The sequence below is a fragment of the Varroa destructor genome, unplaced genomic scaffold (assembly GCF_002443255.2).
Source record: "Varroa destructor unplaced genomic scaffold, Vdes_3.0 BEIS01000004.1, whole genome shotgun sequence".
NCBI classification, from domain to species: Eukaryota; Metazoa; Arthropoda; class Arachnida; order Mesostigmata; family Varroidae; genus Varroa; species Varroa destructor.
Genome location: NW_019211457.1, coordinates 4,807,197 through 4,827,001, shown reverse-complemented (window position 1 = coordinate 4,827,001; position 19,805 = coordinate 4,807,197). Strand labels below are relative to the sequence as shown.

Sequence of the window (19,805 nt, the reverse complement as noted above, 5' to 3'; positions counted from 1 at the left end):
GTTAAAGAAATTTCATCGAGTGGGTAACTCACCACATAACCCGAACGTATTCATTGCGTAACGTTGTAACTCATCTTGAGGTACAAACTCGGCATTGTTCCAAATTTTGCCATATTGATTTGCTATGGCCAATAGAGATAGACGGTGGTTTACGTCTAACGGACATACGCGTTTTCCTATTGATCATATAGGCAGGAGCTCTTTCCGTTGATGCGATAATTCAAAACCCTAATGTTTCGGCTGAGTTTCACTTTCAACGTAGATGTAGGCTATAATTAATAACGTTACGACAACAAGTAAATCAACGATGTCTATTATACAATCACAGCTACTATATGCTCGGCAACTGTATGGGATTTTCTACTTGTGCCGTTGCAGTTCGTTTACGCCGTCTGTCTGCTATTCTGCATTTGACTAAAGGAAGAAATGAGTACTTGGGGAAACGGGGCTCGGAAACTGGAAACTGAACTCGTTTAACTATCGCCTTTATAACCCAAATTTGATAGGGGGAATTGTGCACCCATTTTGTATGCCTTGTTAATTAGTGACACGGAACAGATGGAAAAACATGAAGGTTTTTTGTACATGCAAGCTGCATAATCGAATAGTTCATTTATGTGCTTTTCGTTTGTTTGTAGTTAGAGATGTGGCCACCATTTAAATTACCTGCAACCGGCGCCATCTTCGAAGCGAGTAAAAGCAGTTATACTTCTAATGTTATTATTCCTTTCAGACAGTTTTTGCTTGCATTGGGTGTTTTTATTCATCTGAAAAGACGCTGAGGGTTTTAAATTTTTCGAAGATATCCGTTACGGCGTCACTGCTTTACCTATAATGGCCGTTTGACGGGCGGCATACTCGATGTTGATTTTCGGCGTAAGTGCGTTCCTTCCAATCATAGGCAACAATTTATCGCTCTTCTAATCGTAACGTCTGTCGGGGTTACTCGACGAAACTGAGTGATTCTTCACGAGTATTTTGATTAATCAGAAATTGACAGATAAATGCAACGACTGATGCGCCCATTTATATTCGATAAGCTAATTGAGCAGTTCCATTTTCTGTTATTATTCCTTTGTAATTCGTTCGTTACGGTTATGTTATGATTGGGTTTTTGTCTATTAATGCTACACTTATTTATGATCTGCCTGCGAGTCGTCGTCATCCACCTGTGTCCGTTATACATATTTGGCCATGAAACAACCTGAAGATCCTTCGCAGTGTTAGCGTCTGTTGCGTATTGTCTCCTCTTTGTCCTTGACCTTGCCTAGAAATTCTCAGACAGCGTCGTTTTTACCCTGATCGACGTGTGCCTATCTAATTCATCCTGTCCGATCCCTCACTCGAATACGACTAGCAGCAGCTTGCGCCGCTGAGCACCTCTGCCTATGACACCACCGCTTTTATTATGGCTGTTACAGATTACTAACGTTTCAACGGTTATCTTTCCGTGTCGTCATCAGCGGTACCGGGACCTGGGCTCAACATGCAATTATGGCCACGCTTAATGTTGTTTGCTTTAATGCTGAGTACAACAGCAGAATAGGCGGTGACTTCAGCACCAAGTGCTGCTGTTGCCTCGAAGCCGTCGTAACATCGTCTGCTTGATAGTTGTGATTCGTTGTGCAAAGCCGATGATCTATGCCTACGTGACCTTTGCTTTCGATATACAAGTATCCATATATATATATGTATATGTGGGTGTGTGTGGGTCTATTCATGTATCAAGTCTGTGTTATGTGACGCGATGCAACGCATCGTGGTGCATAAATGCGTCTCCTATGTGTATTCAACGCTGGGCGCAATAACCGCTTCTACCTGCGGCAGGCATCGCCCGTATTTGCATGGGTAACACACTTAACCACCGGACAGAATAATCGCTCAAGAGTGAAACGATAGACGATAAAACAAGGCAATGTTGTCACGAGGATGCGGCTAGCGACAGAGCAACGGGAGTCTGTCGGTGAACCTGTCACTGAAATGGTTGCCGCCATATCGGTTCTCGGCCTACATACTTGGGCGTTGGCGACTTCATAGAAATCAAAATTTTTGTTGACCGCGTCATTATGGTCATCATCAGCTTCGTTACCGAGCTTAAGATTGGCAAGAAAAGCGACTTCTGCCCGCATCCACCGACCCGTTACCTTTTCAGGACAGTTCCTTGGGCGGCGCCAGGCGCTCGGTAACACTACGTCTGAATGGTACTAGTACTGAAAGTCGTATTAGCGACAGATGGTCCCTTCTTTGATGGGATCAGCTAATGTGAGGATCTCTGACCACAAAAATTGACTTATTTCAGTTAAAAATTTAGGGAAAGCTCTCGTATCGAGTTGCGATAAATATGTAAGAAAACTTGTTTTACTTTTGTCACCCTCACAATTATCGATTCGCTTATCATTCCTTCTATCTGTTCAGATTTAATTTTCCCGTTTTTTTTTTTGGTTTCTTTGTTAATGATGTGAGCCGTGCAGTATCCGTTTATCCGTTCATATGCGGTTCCGTTTATATATAGAGATTTTTAAGGGTGCTGTGCGCGGTTAGTTGCCGGTAGAATGTGGTCCGTGTGTGTCACGTTAATGTGTAGTGACCGCCATCATCTAGGATATCGTGTTGTTTTATAGATACATGCCACGTGTGCTGCGTTGGAGGATTATTAAATCTGCACTGTAATAGGCACTGGAAAGTATGCTTAAGGTTTAGGTTTAGGTTTTTCTTTAATTAATGCCACCACCGTATCCGCGAGAGTGAGCAGATCACCATAAACATGGCGAACTAAATAATTACATCACCTTGGAATATCTCTGCAGGTGGTTACAAGACTTGATGAATGTTTAGCATTCTTTTCGTGAGGTTTACAATCGCGCTAAAGAAACGGTGCTGAACCAAAGGCTATGGTGGCTCAGCGACTGCCTCATTCCTTCTTTACGGAGGAACCAATTTAAAGCCATATGAGCTCTACCTGAGCTAAGTGGGCAGCTTTTTAAAACTTGAATATTCATTATCATAATCATCATCATCCGTGTAGTTATGTGCTAAGCATAATATCTTTACATTGCTTTCACCGTCAGCATCATGAGTTTTATCATATCAATCACCTGTCTTTCTTACGGATCGTTATCCAGTCGCCGTGGAGCCCTGCAACTCCGAATATAGTTACAGGGTTATTATACTGAATCCTTATTAATGCATTCACACAAAGTTTGGAAATACTATATCGCTTTTTCAGATGTTCCCGGGGGTTCGTCGTCGCTAAGCTCATTCATGAAGTTAAAGGGGCTCGTCGTCGCTAAACTCATTCATGAAGTTCAAGGGGCTCCTCGCGTCTTTCAAATTTACCATCTCGTCATACCGCTGTATCTCTGAAACCCAATGGGTTAGCTAGTCGCGTTTCTTGTGCACAAATGCTGGAAGAACACGTTACCCCAGCAGCCATGACGAATTGCAACGTTTGCGGCTGGTTGGACTTCGTTTGCATCTATACATGCCATATCCCACACACGCATCACTAGTTTGTCCCAACTGGTTTGTTTGCCCAACTGCCCCAACCTCCGAGTCCCCGCGGTTGTCGCGGCCCGTAATAGCCACAGTGTAGTCATTGGTCATGTCGGTACTGCTCTCAATTCTTAACCTTTATTTGTTTGTTTCGTGTATGTTTCTTATCATTTCTACCTTATCTGTGTACTCTGGTATGAGGTTCGTGTGTACTTGTCAACATCTGAAGGTCTTTTTTAAAAGAGATCCAACAATTTGTCCCACTTTTATAGCGAAACCGTACAGATAATTGCGTGGTGTCTGGAGGGATCCATCATACTTTCTTACTGGTAAGCTTATCAGGGCGATTTAAATGACGCGACTAATTACACCGTGTATTTTGAACAATTTAAAAAGGGAGCAACTGTAGCGCGTTTGTCTCATACTGCTGCTACGATTGCATTGTTTTGCATTTGTACATGTACAAATGTTCTGGCAAACGAATCTCTTATGCATGCAGAAGCGTAGTATGAACCGTCAAAAAAGTACTGTCCCAAAATAAACACAAATATTGCAAGAGAAAAAGCGTGAGAGAGAAGAACATGCTCCGTTACTTGGCGGGCAGTTTTGAAATTTGGTTTCCTTTTAAGCGACTCTCATACCTGCCCGTGTGTAAATCACTTGGATCGTTATAGCTGCAAGTGCTCTGCTCCGACAGGTCCTTTAGGGCCGCGAAAACAAGATGAGGTTTTTATGTCCGGGGGGCTTTATACCAGCGTTACTGGCACGGACGAAAAACTAAGACAAGCCACCGGGATAACCGATGTGCAAAGCTTAAGTATTTTCTTGAACCTTTATGCTGTGTTGTCAAGGTGCGCACCCTACGTGGCTACCGGCACACGTCAGACACAGCTACCGTACGTAGTACTGGGGCCTATTCCTTGCTCGTCTTTTTTACGCGACTGAGTTAGGTATGACCCAACGTGTGCTACGGGTCACGGCGTACTAGACGAAAGTTCATAAAATGTGCGTTATGCTTCTTTCTCCGTTTTAGTCTCGAAAGGCGGGTGTATTCAAAGGGGTGAAGTTCAACTTGTTCGCCTTCGTCTGGCGAAACCTAGTAACAGGTATGGATCAATATCTGATTAATTATTGAACTGATTAGACATGTCATGATACTAATTTTTTTTTCTCTGGAACATTGGAAGCTCATAAGACAGCTAAGTACGGTGATCAAAATAAACACATCGTCACGCAGTAAGTTCAACCCTGGAATCTTCACTGAAACACCAAAAGCGTTTCGATATGTATAAGACTATCATTAAATATATTACGATGAACGAATACTCCAGTACGCCGTGTGGCTGATGCCGATTCCGTATGCACATCGGATAAAGGCAAATTAACATCTTACTTTATCTTATTCTTGTTTGGCCTATTTTTACGTATTGTCCTTTGATGTTTTCGATTGCTTGCATGTTAGATTGAATGAGCAAAAATCTTGCACCGATTATACAGATTACTGGAAATATTTCACACCAATAACTGATACAACAAATCAAATTGTTGGAGATGGTCAGCGGATTGTGACGAACGCGGATATCCACGTAATGCGCGTTGTGTTGTGATTAAAGTATTGATATGCCATGTCACGTTATGTTCGGTCGACTTACGAGACAACTACAGTATTCTCATAGTAGAAGTAAGGGCTATAAACGTGGTAACAGACGCCGTTGTTTTCGACTACTTGGTCTTTTGTATATCCAAACCGTAATGTCCAGAGCAGAGATGGTGTCCAGTTTGTCCACAAATGGACGCAGGGCAGATCATGTTGCCCAGACAAACGATTTCGCGTTTCTTATTTTGTGATGGGAAACGCACGGGATTCCCACCACGAAACAAGAAGATTTCGCATATCTATTTGCAGCTTGACCCATTTGCCATTTTCAAAAAAAGGAAGTACTTTTCATTTAGCCTTTACTGCTATTTAATGTATATAACTGTTTGTTACTTTCGGTTTATTCCTATTCAGTGTATATAACAGGGGATGTGGCAGGCATTTAACAAATACGTCGTGCAATTCGAATCTTTGATGTGAGACTTATAGTACAACAGCTTTCATCAATAAATCTCTAGCTGAAAAAATTTTAGTACCAGCAATGTTTTATCACCATTAAAGCCTATTTAACTATGTCTGTTCATCACGGACATTCAGAAAAGACAGTCTTTTGTTTTCTACTGGCGAACTTTTGCCAAGTTATTTGCAACGGGGCATTGCGATGGTTAGAAGCTAGACATTTGTATTAATCATGCCATGCGGCGTTGCTGAGTTTTTTTTCGGTATATTAGTCGTTTTTCTTGATTCCTCTGCAGTCGGTACAGATGCTTCGTAAAGGTTACGAGTCCGGTTCCATGAAAGAAGATCGTTGCCTAATAATTAGCTAATGCTCCGATGCCTGGTTTAATCCTGTCCTGTTGTTGTTGTGGACGTTGTTGTTGTAGTTACTGCTGAAGTCCCTACTGATGATTTCTCCCGCATGTAGCTTGTCGATTCTGGCTATTTGAATAGGATCTTTCGAAAGGCTCTTCGGAAGTCCCGATTGAAGATCGTGTATATGATGGGGTTGACCGCCGAATTGCAGTAGCCAAGCCAGAACGCGACAGCAAATAGCGTCTCGTTAACTTTACACGCCTCGCAGAGAGCGCCAAGGACGTAGAACAGGAAGAACGGAAGCCAAGCTAAAATGAACGCTGCCATAATAAGTCCGAGAATCATCGTTGCCCGACGTTCCCGGGCTTTGGCAATCTTTTTGCGGTTACGTTCAGCTTCCGTCTGTAAAATGAAACAGAAAGCAATGGCAAGATAACTAGCAATGGAAAAAAAAAGTAAATTACAAACACGTTTATCTAGTTACGATAAGCCGCTTATCCCACTGTCACGCAAACAGCAGATAGTAAATAGGGAATAACTACTTTTCTGTTGGTCTTAATTAAATGAAAACCAGTGTAATTGATTTGTGATAATTAAGGTAACTCCGGTAAACGAAATACAACGATTCGAGTACTGAGTATTAGACGTGGAGCATTGGCACCTTATCTGGGCTCGTCCTTTTTATTTTCGATGTTTATTCGGTTTAATAAATGTCAGAATTGGAAACCCGCTTTCTCACCTGTGTTCGTCGCTGTTTTGCGACAACCAATGCAGCGTTGTTGTTTGTACCACCCCCGGCCGTCGTCATTTGTTCTGCTAGAGCCAACTTCGGACTGTCGCTCAGGGAGCATCTGCGACCTTGGTAAGGGAGATCTACTCCTTGCTGCTCCCGATGATGATGATGATGCGGGGGATGTTGCTGCGATTGCCGATGATGTAACAGCTGATTGAGGGAAGGTGGCGGAGAAGAGTTGGAGTCGTTGGTCTGTGAACCATCGTCCGCTTCTGAAACCGTCCCACCACCATTTGAAGGCACTGCTACCGCCTGTAAAATAAGTGAAAATACCGAGGTTAGCTCAGCATTGTTTGGCTGTCTATAGAATTTTTGTCACCTGAAAGCGATTACTGGAATGCAATTCCACCGATCTCCATTTTGGTATTAACATATCGTTGAAACCCTGTGTGCACGGGCGAGCTCACTCAAGAAGAAATCTGTGTGTGATCTAGAAAAAGTTACGACTTTTGTACCTGCCTTTATACTTTTTTGGCGCTCTCTCTTAATTCTCGCTAAGACACAGCTGATGAAAATATCAGCTGTGTTTTAGAGTTATTAAATAAATTATAGAGTAATTTATCGTTCGATAGATACACCAGACACAGGTGGGTATAGTTTGTAGAGTATGTTTTGCATATCTTCGTTGTCGAGTAATTGCTGTACGTCTGCAACAGTGAAAACCGTTACCTGTTACGAACAGGTGCCATTTTCAGATCTGTGCTTTTCTTTCTAACGTATGGGCGTGCTATGTGCCGTGAGGCTGAATTTGCGCGGCGGAGCAACAATTTCAGAGCTAGCAACCACAAGGCACTCCTTTTTGCGGCTTGACGACCTTGAAGCGCTGGCGGAGTTGATAAGGTCTTTGTTACTGCTCATGAAGTTCGGGGAACAACGTGTTACCTGGGCCCTTAGGGATACTCCAATTTCAACTGCTTCGTTGCCTCGGAAGTAGCTGGTGTTTCTTCTCTCAAGTCTATTCCTGTTCCTTGATTTCAGTTCCTTACACTGCTCTTTATTAAGCGATCTTTCCTCTTTCGCAATCGAAGATCAAATTTGGTGAGGCAGGATTAAAACAGCGTTTGTTTCCATAGACTTGGTGTTAGGCGATCTTCGATGGTCCCAATATGCCTTACACAAACCCTAAGGAAAATGGGTGAAATAAATTGATAGATCTTCGGGTTTTTTGTCCCGATCTCTGTGATTTGCTTAGAGCTGTAAACATGTATATTGCCTGTCGGTCCGATCCTGAAACGCTTGTGAGTTGTTGATAAAGACGCTTTATTCATTTTATGCTGGCGCTCCTGGAGGATAAATATTTTCAGCACACATTGCTGCTACTGTTATTGCTAAAATAAAACTGAATTAATGGTTAGCAGTAGTTGCTCTTCGACGATCTATTGGATTCGCACGTCGCGTAGGTGTTTACCAACCAATTAGTCCGCTAATCTGGCGCACCAAGCCGAACGAGCTAAAAGGAAACAAAAAGCTACGACAGGAAACTGCTATCGTTGTTTTTATTCACGTTCGGTTATCGCACATTGCCCTACAGAAGGCCCAATAGGCCGACGGGAAGAAAGTGCGTACGGGCGGTGTTGTAGGAGAAACCCAATCAATTCAGACTCGAGTGGAAACACTAGATTCGGCTATACTGCGGTATACGTAAAGTGGCCGGTGGGGGGTTAATGAAAACGATAGGAAACAGGGCTGGCTGGCTCGAGCGCCAGCTCATTCACTCAATTCGGCTTTCGGTACTGCTAGTAATGGGCCACCGCTTTTGCAGAAAACGTCGGAACCGCTGACGTAGCAACGGTTTTAGCAGCAGCAGGTGGGAGCTGCCGGCGCGGCCCGCGGATAAAATACCTAGCGCACACAAACGGCTTGCCAGAAAAACATGAAAACCATCGTGAACCAACGTGAACGGAGCGATATTACCTCTGTCTAGCAGATACGCTAGAATGGCACTAGTCAAACGGAGACGCCTTTGACTGCCATTATTGGCAATGCTATGTGTTCCTGTCTTCCGTCTTTTCCCTTCGAAGGAATGCCCTACACGAGAGTGCTACTGCTGCTAGTGCTAGCAAAGTTCGAGAGAGCGAACAGTGGGTGGCGAACACTGCCGGAGTGTTCTATATAACCGATATTGCGCAAAGCAAAAATTCTACATCAAAGAGGTCTAAGGGAGGTTCACACTGCGTTTACACTTTGTCATAGCAAACATCACCACTTCCATCAGACACTAGTGGCAACAAAGACATAGTTGTCTGTTTTATGGAGAAACGAACCCACCAGACGGTGAAAGCGGCACTCGGACAAGACAGTCGCCATTGGCAGTGAGGTAGCGCTGGAAAAAGAACGAACAACGGACACGACACCAGCAACGGAGTGATACGAACCCTGTGAAAAGGATAGCAGATGTGCAACACGTTAGAGCAAGTTAGAAGTCTAGGCAGACTATACGCTTACGACCTAGTTCGTGGCCAGTCGCCAATTCTAATGGCTTAGCAATGCTATTAACAGAGAGGAGAAAGCTTCAAGAGTATCCAATTTTATGTAGACCGCCGAGATGCGAGAAGAAAGCCAAGGAGAAAGAAACGGTGATGCCGACGACAATTACATCAACTGGCTGGTTAGCGGAAATGAGAAAGAAGTGTCTAAAAAGAGAGAGTGTGAAGCGCAGAGTGCGCCGAACGCCAGAAGAAACTCTTAACGAAGACAAGAGGCAAAGCAGCACTGGAGCATTGATGAAACCGACAGAGTCAGTGTTCCCTTTGTTTTCTTTGTCAATAAATCAGCTTCACAATGAAGTCTGATCGACGGAGCATATTCTACTAGTATGCCTCGTAGAATGGTGACTAGTCAGCCGCAACTGAGCTAGACGCAGAGTGACCGAAGGAAAATATGCCAGTTAAGCATGAAGTCAGTTCAATAGCGTGAGAATACACACACCGAGGCAGAAGGGTGGACCCATCCCGCTGGCGACCTTGTCTTACGAGAAAGGCACTGTTAGACCGCGTTGATTATAAATAAGGGCGACAATTACCGGATCTAAGCAAGATGCAAAGACTGGATCAGACTTTCCTTCATTTTTTTCTTTATGCCTTTGCCCACCGAGCCTGTCGTGTGAGAATCCGTCATGGTACGGGATCGAAAGCGGAATGAGTGATAACCTCTCCAAAAAACGGGGTGTGTTAGAAAAACCTTTTTCTGGACGCGAGAATATCCCGTTCGGTCACCGCAAGCTGGGTTGAAGTCGCGTAACATTTCCTTGTGTCAAATAGTAAGTTTTCACCCCGCGTTCCTATTCTCCCTTGCCTCTCTTAAACCTTTTTCTGTTCTAACTATGCGGCATTTTCCCCGTCTAATGTCTGCTGTCATCGTCGACACTATGAATTTTCTTGTCAAGTGAAAGTTAGAATGAAAAGGCACCGAGCTGCATGGCACGCCCGTTTGTAGAAGAAGAACCCCCTGTTAAAAAGACGAAATGAAGATGCGCCTTTACCGTACATAGTCGTAATGGCAGTACAAGCTCGAAGAGAGATTTGAAACTTTCAGCCACACATGTGCAAGCGTCCATTCACTCGCGACACGGTGCCCCAGTGCATCCTGCATTTTGTTGCATAAACCGAAAGAGTGAAGAAGGGATGGAATGTCACAAAACAATTTCTTTCGATATTATCAGCAAACCCTGTTGATTTCTTTTAATTGTAAGCGGTAACAGCGGCAAATCATTAATTGCACTGGAGGCCGTTTTAGAGTAAAATTTACTATGTTGATAAGTGAATATGTACCTCTTGAGTTTTATCTCAAATTATAAACACCTTTATTTCTAACAAAGTATAATAATGGTTCTATTTTATATAATATTTCTATTGCCAACGCTAGTCCACTCTTACCACTGTTATTAACCTTGTTAAAAACATCTGTTGATCTAGTCCCTCTACACGGATATAATGGAATTTCAACATAGTAACAGATGGTTTAATTGGAAACGTACTGCTAAATAAGCTCAGATCTTTTTGGAGTCTGAAAACCAGGAGCTTTTAACGCTTCTGAATGCTGTGGAAGCTTTCAATAGCAGTAAAATGCTTGGGGCAACAAAAGCAAACAAAGCTGGATTCGATGTGGCCATGAAAAGGTCCTTCTGCAGCTAGCTTTTCCGTTGTGCTTAATACAAAAGTGCTAGTCTTGTTTCCTCTGTGTAACAAAGGTGTAAGGTTTTATTTAGCTTTGGTTAAATGAAAAGTAGCGAATTCGTTGCCGATAGTAGTTAACCTTGAACATAGGTGACCTACGAAGTTACGTGTTCCTATTAATATATGTTGCGTATAATCCAGCATTTTAGAGTGAACGCTGTTGCAGATCGATGTAGGAAATACGCTCGTAGCGACGATGTAGCGACAAAACTGGCCAGCAGCCGGCCGAGCTCTATATAAGTCTAACCCAGCTATACACTCAAGAAGACTACGCTTCTACGAAAAAAGAAATAGTATCATTTCCTTACTCTCCTAATGCCAACGTGCGACGAACCAAATATTGCTAACCTGACACGAAATCCGCGACGTTCGCGTTCTGGCCGCTTTAGTCGTGTTTATTACCTACATTTATAGAAAAGTTTTTGAGCGCGACGTTTGCTTTACGTCCATAAGTAAACATGCAAAACAAAAAGTGTGTTTATTTATGATAATAGTCATTAAGGCACCGCGAAGCCCGTGAATGCCTGCCTGTTGTACAAAGAGAGGACAGGCAGATTACCTGGTATTTGCTAGCAAAGTATAGGAGCGAGCCGTCATGTCGCCCGTTACCTCCACTTTGAATGGTGTATGGTAACTGTGATATACAATCCTTTACCTTTCAGCCTAGCGCGAGTTAACCAGCCTTTTGCATCGGCCAACAGCGCTAAACCCAACTGCATAGTTTCACCAACCTTTGGTAGCACCATGTTAGGCCGTCTTTTTGCTGAGGAATGTTTGACACGAGAACAGATATCTCACCATGCTAGAGCTAAAGCAGGCGAATTGTCCTACAAAAAGGCTTTGGATAATGGCGCTTTGCGGTAGTTGAAGCCGAGTTTAAATTGGTAAAAGAGGTGTCTGCATATGTTGCTTATCTAATCTTTGTAATTTAATATTATACTTAAGGCGCGTCAATTGAGCCTAACCCGAGCCAATTTTTACTACCCAGCTTTGTAATTAGCGCAGAAGTAAAAGGCCACTACAAGACAATGTACATACAAACGGTATCTATTTACAATCAATATACCTGGGTACGATGCTTTAGCCGTGTGTACATGGTATATGCCATGCAAAAAAAAAACTATTAAATTTCGCCACTACATAGTAAATGCACAGGATTTGTTTTGTATATGCATATAACTTAATTTACACAAAGGATATACTTGTTGATATCCGCCGAGCTCATTTAAGGCTATATATATATATATATATATATGTAACGATTGTTTTTACGTTTGCATGAGCAACCACCCGAGAAGTTTTTTTACTATTGGCTACAAAGGGCTTAAAATTCGGCCTGTCAGAGTACTAAGCTATAATATTATTGCAGACACAATTTGAGATCGACTAGCTTTCACAGACAAAACGCATCTCGCTGTGTGGGAAATATTGTCCTACAGCATTATAGAAATTACAAGCCAATCTTTTTCTGAAAAAGACTATCTCAAGCAAAAATTATTTTTTTTTCCATTCCAGCTCATAAAATGGCATTATTGGCCTCTCTGTGTGCAACTTTCCTCTTTTACCGGTTACCTAATCAAAAAAGCTTCTTGCTCAAATGGGTAAGGCCTGATCAAAATGCAAATTCGTTGTAGCATGCTACATTGTAGCAAAAACTGACAGCCGGAAACCTGTTGGCTAGCCATCATGACGAGCGTTTCTGGAGGTTTCACCGGTCAAACGGATCAAACATATAATGGTGAAGATGATGTCATTGAAATAAGGTGAGAAGAAAAGAAAGCGAAAACGCAAAAATGATAAGTGGGGTAGTTTGCAAGGACGATCCGCATAAACAGTTATGTCACACGTCTGTGAGGCAAGGACAACGGGCGAAGAAGCCAGCCAGCTATAAGGTAAAGCAATTGATACTTTTGTATGCTGAACTGAAGAGGGGTTCTTTTCACCGTAAAGGACGGGCAGCCGGAGATAGCTTTCTTACCTTTGGATTATTACCGATAACTTAAAACCTACCTGTTGGACGATCAGAATCTGTTAAGGAAAGCCTTCCCTACACGGCGAAGAACAAGGTGCTAAGAAGAATGGGGAAGTTTCAACCGACACCTCTCAATCCCCCTTCACCCCTTTTCCTTTCCTCTCCTCCATTGATATCTCGGGTATCTACTATTTGACTTCCTAAGCATGCCAAAAGCGAGCCACAGACGAGAAACTAATCCAAAAGAAATGATAGAGAAAAATTTATTTAGCAAATTGTTTTCAATTCGCTAAATTCCTTTTATTGTTTGAACAATGTATAGCTAATTAGGATATGACTAATAAGGACCAATACAGGCGAGACTACAATACAATCTGTATAATAAAAATTGTAGGTGTAAGGAATGCTAGAGCAGAAAAGTACTTTTGAAGGTCCACAGTGTTATCGAGTAGTGCATCAGGACGATATGTAAGTGATTGGAGGCTAAGAAATGCCCTCGAAGGCCCACCAGTACCTGGAACTTGATAGAAATCATCAATAAATACAACCGAAGTAAGTGATTCTCTCTTAGCCCCTATATGGATGGCAGTTCAGTGCAATTAAATAAAATATCAAAGCATGTTATAGCGCGTGCGCCGAACACGAACTTCCTTCGTAATAATTTTCTGTGTATATTTTTATACAGCTGGATAAGTTGTGCTGCTTGATTTCGGCCTTATGAACACACAGCCTTTGATATGGCAGTATTCGTCTCCGTGATTAAAAAACATTACTGCTTCCTATTCCGCTAAACCTTTATGGACGATACGGGAAAATTAGAGAAATTACCATTTTTTCGAACAATTGCCGTTATAGAGGTATCAATTCTACTGGTGCTGACTGGTACCTCTTTTGCCTCGTTTTTGAAAAATTGTAAGTCAAAAATTGTAAAAACTCTTAACGTAGAGAACTAGAACGTGGAACGTAGGGAAAACTTCCAACAAGAAACTCAAACTCCGGAATTGAGTGGTAAATTTGCTTTTATTAGGTTTATACTGAAGAAAGCTTTTTATTAGTTCGAGTTGATTACGAGTGTGTTGCTTAATAGGGGCACTATTTTTTGTATTATTGACAAAGACCTTGTGTTTTATACGGTGGCTCAATTTTTGACAAGAGCATGCTTCATTTCTTTCCTTATTGTGTTATATGAACAAGTCGCAGTGACTGGAAACACATTTGTGGACATACTGGGACGTATAGGACTTAATTAAGGGGGGATTGCCAATTTTATGTTAGCTTAACCATTCATATTTTTTAAAAAAAAGAAATGCGTAGTCGTTTGTTAAACAGGTTGTCTGGCGTTTCTGTCCTGTTTTTTTTTTTAGTTTTATCTTTAGTTCATCATTTCCGTAAGCTTGGAGCACTAGAGAATTCAGATGGCATATTATCTCCTTAAGAGAAAAAACGCAGTCTATATTCAGTAGTACAAATCGTAGGAGCTGTCCGCACTTGGATGATATAAAGCAGACATAAAGCGGAACTTACGAAATTCCACTTTGTGCTTTGAAGAATTGTTAACCTACCTTCTAGACCAAATATGTGTAAGTACTAGGGTTACTATCAGTACATGGTTCTTTGTATTGACAATATCAGGACGCATGCGTAATAATCAGAATTTGCGACTAGACTAAAGTGCATAAATGCGTTTCGTTACATGACGAACACCCCGTGGGAAAATTTACTGAAAAGGCTCACGGTACGAGTCGGCAGCACTTACATAAAAAGCTGACATTTTCTAAGGTAATCTGTCTAGTCAAGGATGTTTAACACTTTACGCGCCCCATAGTTCCTTTATCTTCAGAAATGCATCCATGTGCGTTCATCCGCATTTATGAACGCAGACTGATTGAGCTTGTATATACGGAAACTTGACCTTTATGACCAGTCTGTGTCTTCGTCAATCAGCTCTACCTCATCTTCGATTATTTCTTTCATTTTTTCGATTTTTTACGGTGAAGCTATGACAACGGCAGAATTGTGTGTCCTACTATGCGTCCTTACCATCCGTCCGTAATCAGAATCTTTAGTACCGCCTAGCTATATACAACATTTGCTTTTAGTTCGTGCTCAGGTCTCTTATGGGCCCTTGCTCCAGCATTCGCCATATTTTCCACATCCCTCCTTTATAGGGATTTCTTGCTGCTATCATGCCATGCCACTCCAACGTGAACTTAGTCAGCGCCTGCATCGAGTCGTGTTTATGGTGTTAGTAAATTTTTTTTACAGCTTTCGTCTGTGTCGTTTTCATTCTCCTTTGAAACTTCTTCTTTTTTCTATATTCGTCTTTACAGTTTGTGGCCGACTGCAATCTTCGTTGCGTACGCTGTGCGAGCTGATGTCTGCTTAAACACGCAAGCAAGTTTGCTGCCATGCATCGTGTTACCCCTGTAAAAACGTCAGTATTTCTCAACGTACTATATCCTAAGGGACGTCCTATGTGGCTTAATGTTGTAGTACACTGCCATCTTCCCCCTATACTTTTTCTAGTCCGGACATTGGCGAACACAAACATTTATTACTTACAGATTGTAGTTTACCATTTTGACAAAATCGCAGGTGACAATAATACTTCTTGCAAGGTTCCTTTGGAACGATGGAAGCGATTCTAGCCATCGTTACCGCGTTCCAGCTAGTAGCTTCAGAACGTCCTCGAACGTTTTCTTTGACAAAATGTGTGTACCAATCTTGATTTTTCCTATTCTTCTAGTAAGAAGGAGCAGACAACATTACGGCGGAGTAACTACTGCGCTTGTTCTTTCTCTTTATGCTCCCTTCTTAGACTAACAACCGTTCTGTCTTTTCTCCATCGCTGACTCGCACAATCTACCGCCCATCCTCCTATATCAAATACTCAAATGAATGTCCCCTTTACCTATCGACGTATAGAGCTCGCTGGCTATTTGATCATAGACAGCGTGCCCTTTGCTACTTAGCCATTCTTAGTTCTGACGTGAAGCCATCCGGCATCCTAGAACCTGATGAAGTTCATTTTAGATTATACTAGCCGCTAGCCCGATTAACTTTGTCACACAGTAAACCTCTCGTAAAAAGACACAAGTGATAAAAAAGAAAGCGAATCGAGAGAAATACTGGTTGTGATCTCAATGCCCAACGCAATGGTTGTCGAATGAAAGGACGTCAAGTCTAAGTTTCACATGAATGAATAGTGACATTTGTGCTTCCGTCGTCCATGTGTTCCTGTGAATTAGTAAGGATCTGAAAACGCTAAGTTTTCTTAAATCTTTCCCGGTACTCTGGAACTTCCATGGATAAGCTAACAGTTGAGACAAACTTCATCAACCAATAAACTGCTTTAACCACCAGCAAACCAAGCTTGCGACTGCATCGAAATTTCCGCCACGTTTGAAGATATAAAGAAATAATTATACGGACGCATATACGAACATTACACTATTGTAGATCGTACATACAATGAACGTTGGTTACGCTGGAAAAAAAATACAAATGATCGTTGAGACAAAAAAAGTTCCAGGGTCATAACCGTTTACCGTTAATTTCATAGCGAATTGGCGACACAGTGGCGACAGCCATGCACCACCAAAAATTAATAATAACTGTCCTTGCCATATTCGAACGAGCGCTGGGGAAGAATCAGTGCCATAGGTCGCATTCTCTGCTCTTTATTCCTTTTCTACTCGAGAAAAGGATAAGAATGTCCGTAGAGCTTTCGTAGAAGCTGTCTAAAATCTTACTGTTCAATACAACGGCAGTAGTCGTAGTTGTTTAGATGAAAATCATTGTTAGGTTATTTCGCAATGTTAGAACAATAACCACACCAGACAAATTAACTATTCAGAAAGGTATAGATCCTGTTTGAATTTAAACGCATCATTTTGTTTTTGCGTTACTGTATTTCCATATCGCTCGTCTTGTTCTCTATTTCTTACTTGACCCCTGCCCACTTCTATGTGTGCACTTTTTTTCTATTGCGTTACTTACGTAAAGCACCGTTTCCAGGAGCTTCACCGCCATCAACGCTTGATGGCATATGAAGGGCGGGTTCCTCTGCCACGCATGGCTGTCATTTGGAAGTACGCTGTGAATTCGTGACCAGCTATGTTGGTGCGTCTTGGGGCACGGTGAGTCGTGACTGCTTACTTGCTTATCTAACTAGCTAGTGTACAGCTAAAGCAATCATATAGTGACAGATTTGGGTCGCCTGCATATGTTCATGTGCACCTACTTCATGCATATGAATGGGATTTTTAAGATTCCACGGAATCGTTCTTGTGAGGGGTTGCAGCAATTCCCGAACTCTGTAAATGCGGATTTCTATACTTGAGGTAACTTGACCAAGTCCAATCCAGAAGCTCTTGTCACTGTAGCCGCCGCAGCCGTCGCCGCCTCTTGTCCGACCTCATATCTTGTCTATCGCTTCGTTCCCTCCGTTCGCTCCACTGGTTAAGCCTTTTCTGTGTACGTTTGTAGTCAGTTTCTTATCGACTCAGCCAATGGTGTATGTATATTTTTAACATTGCTATCGTGTTTTTTTTGCCATTTACTTCGGCTTTTCTAAGTAATGCCTCGAACGTCATCTACTAATGACCGTAAAACTCGGACGCCTTGACGGTTCTCAAATTGCTGTTACATAGAATTTAGTGGACCTGTTAAAAGTACAGAAAAACACTAAACAATACAAACCGGTACTTTTACTAGTTATAATATAGTGCAAAAGCAAACTTGTAAGAAGTCGTTTCAGTCCTGTATCCTAACGTATCGTTCTGTGTATGAACTTCAGGACATTTTTTATGGATGTACCTCGCAAGATCAATTTATGCAAATATGTACATTTTGGCTGATATACCCTATGTCAAGTGGCAGTATGTCCGGGTGGATCACCTCTGTCGATTTAATATTGGAGCACGTATCGGCCCGTACATCAAAAGATCAAACAGAAGAGACAACGATAGAAATTATAGCTGTGTCCACAAGAAACACTCTAGGTGTGCTCCGCGATTAATTATGCATCTCTTACGCCGTAAGGGCCCATCGGCGCAGTCTCTACCGCCGTATCCTTCGCCGCCTTCCTGCACTTTCAATATGGACTTAAGGAACACCTTCGACTGGCTCTAAGCTTACCACTGCCCGGAGTCTTCTTCGTCCTCGTTTTTTGCCTTAAAATAAATCCTGTAAGAAGAAGCTGAATGTGCTCTGGGACGTTAGTGGCCGCATAACAAAGTGAACGTTTCTTCGTTTCTCTTCAAAGCTCTTATACCTTCGCTGACGTCTATTCTCACGCAGAGGGTCCTCTACGGGACTAGTGACACCCCTAACGGTCTTTCTTCAATACCACTTTCCGGATAACAAAGAACACCTTTTTGAGTGTATGCAGCGGCACTGCGTTGAAAGCATGGAGAGAAGCATGGCTCCCTTTTTTTTTGCTGGCATTTTTTTCCCTTTAAAATAACCGCGAAGACCACGTTCGCCAAGAAAAAGTTTGCATAAGTTTTATTAAACGGTAAGGTCTAACCAAAAAAAAGTAGAAGAAAAGCCTTTGACCACTAATACAACGAGTGTCACACGAAAAGAAAGGTAAAGCGAAAAAACCATGGATCGAAACTAAACATTTAGCTGGAAGCGAGCGGGAAGAACTGTTGCAACAGTCCACGAGAATCCAACTTCTGACAAGCATTAGTGGCAGATAGCTGCTATCAGCCATAGCTAGAGAAACAGAACAGCGCCATTGCGATTGGCCTGAGTCAGTAAGATGTAAAACAACGCGGCGTCAGATCAGGCACTCTTAGAACAGGGTACTGGTGCCGTTGCAGCCTTTTGCCTTACAGCTCAGTAGAGTGGAAGGCTTCAGAAAAAACATATCTCTCTGATGCCGGTATCTCAAGGCACCTAACAAAAATGGGAGACGAATAAGAGGCAAAAAAGACAACGAAGAACGTGAGAATCGTTTTCGTGTGCCAAAACCGACGGACCTAAAAAAGGCGGAAGCCTGCTTTCGCCTATAGTGGTGCTCACACAGACTACGCAAGTGTGATGGAGGTGTGAGGACACAGCGGATTCATAAAGTTGCAGAGTGCAATAGTGCAGAGATAGAGCGAATGTCTTTGAAGTTTGCCCTTGGCTTTCGTGTTACCTTGTCTGTATATAAGGGATTTATATGTAGGAAAAGATAAGGTGGGATAGGAGCCACATAGGCCGCTCCGTTTTTCAGCTAGGCTGATTTCGGATCTTAACGCTATCAAACTTTCAGAATTTTTGAGATCTACAAGGACCATAAACTTTGTGCAATGCATGTCACTAGGTATATTTACCAAATTTAAAAGATGGGTCCTCTTACTAGGATCAAAAACGTTTATTCTTTAACTTTATCAGATGACTAATTTCTTCGCATGAAATTATTACTGGCCTCTGTAGACCTATCCCTGGGTCATATGATCTTACCTTGTCAGGCTATACGAGTTAAAGGTGTAAATATTTTAAGTCGATACTTTCTTGGAAATTAATTAATTACAGTGAACCAATTTAGGCTGCATAAAAAGGGATTCTTTAACGGATACACTAGTATATTTTTCGTGTAACACCAAATACTTTCAACGACAAAACCAGGCAAATTTTGACCCATATAACCCCGAATCCCCTACCGGTTCATATAAGAACGTGTCTATAGGTTGTGGTCACCTAAGACTTACGATAAAAGCATACAGTATCAGAGATTGGGGTAGAAACCAGTAGATATAAATATCACTATTTTCGAGCCGTTTCTGAGCGATCTTTGATGTACGAGTGCATGACGGAGAGCAATTGGAATTATGTGTCGATCATCGAAGAAGTCAAGGTTATCTCACGATAGGCTTGGTCTTTTTAATTCTCTAATGAACAGTTACACAGGTTTCGATCTTAGCAGATTGAAATATAAGCTATTTTGAGAAAAAAAAAAAAAAAATATAT

General features: G+C 42.1%; 1 protein-coding gene and 1 long non-coding RNA gene across 5 annotated transcripts in view; one reads left to right on the top strand and one right to left on the bottom strand.

The window, feature by feature from the left end:
* Window positions 1-6: 6 nt before the first annotated feature.
* The window catches only part of LOC111248829 (uncharacterized), a 249,211-nt gene continuing 229,412 nt past the window's right edge, over window positions 7-19,805 (bottom strand). For both annotated transcript variants that reach the window (XM_086986494.1, XM_086986495.1), the window contains 2 exons: window positions 6,642-6,947; window positions 7-6,304 (listed from right to left, as the gene is read on the bottom strand). In XM_086986494.1, the coding sequence (XP_086842620.1) occupies window positions 6,029-6,304; window positions 6,642-6,947 (582 nt within the window). In that variant the 3' untranslated portion in view covers window positions 7-6,028. The remainder of the gene's footprint in view (window positions 6,305-6,641; window positions 6,948-19,805) is intronic.
* Window positions 9,249-19,805, top strand: part of LOC147755760 (uncharacterized) — a 14,290-nt gene continuing 3,733 nt past the window's right edge. The window contains exons 1-4 of one of the 3 annotated variants that reach the window (XR_015326021.1): window positions 9,249-9,954; window positions 15,173-15,276; window positions 16,860-16,981; window positions 17,641-19,663. This is a non-coding gene — a long non-coding RNA (uncharacterized LOC147755760). Of the gene's footprint in view, window positions 9,955-15,172; window positions 15,277-15,774; window positions 16,090-16,859; window positions 16,982-17,640; window positions 19,664-19,805 lie in introns of those variants that run through there. The other 2 variants (XR_015326020.1, XR_015326019.1) reach the window with 2 other exon arrangements.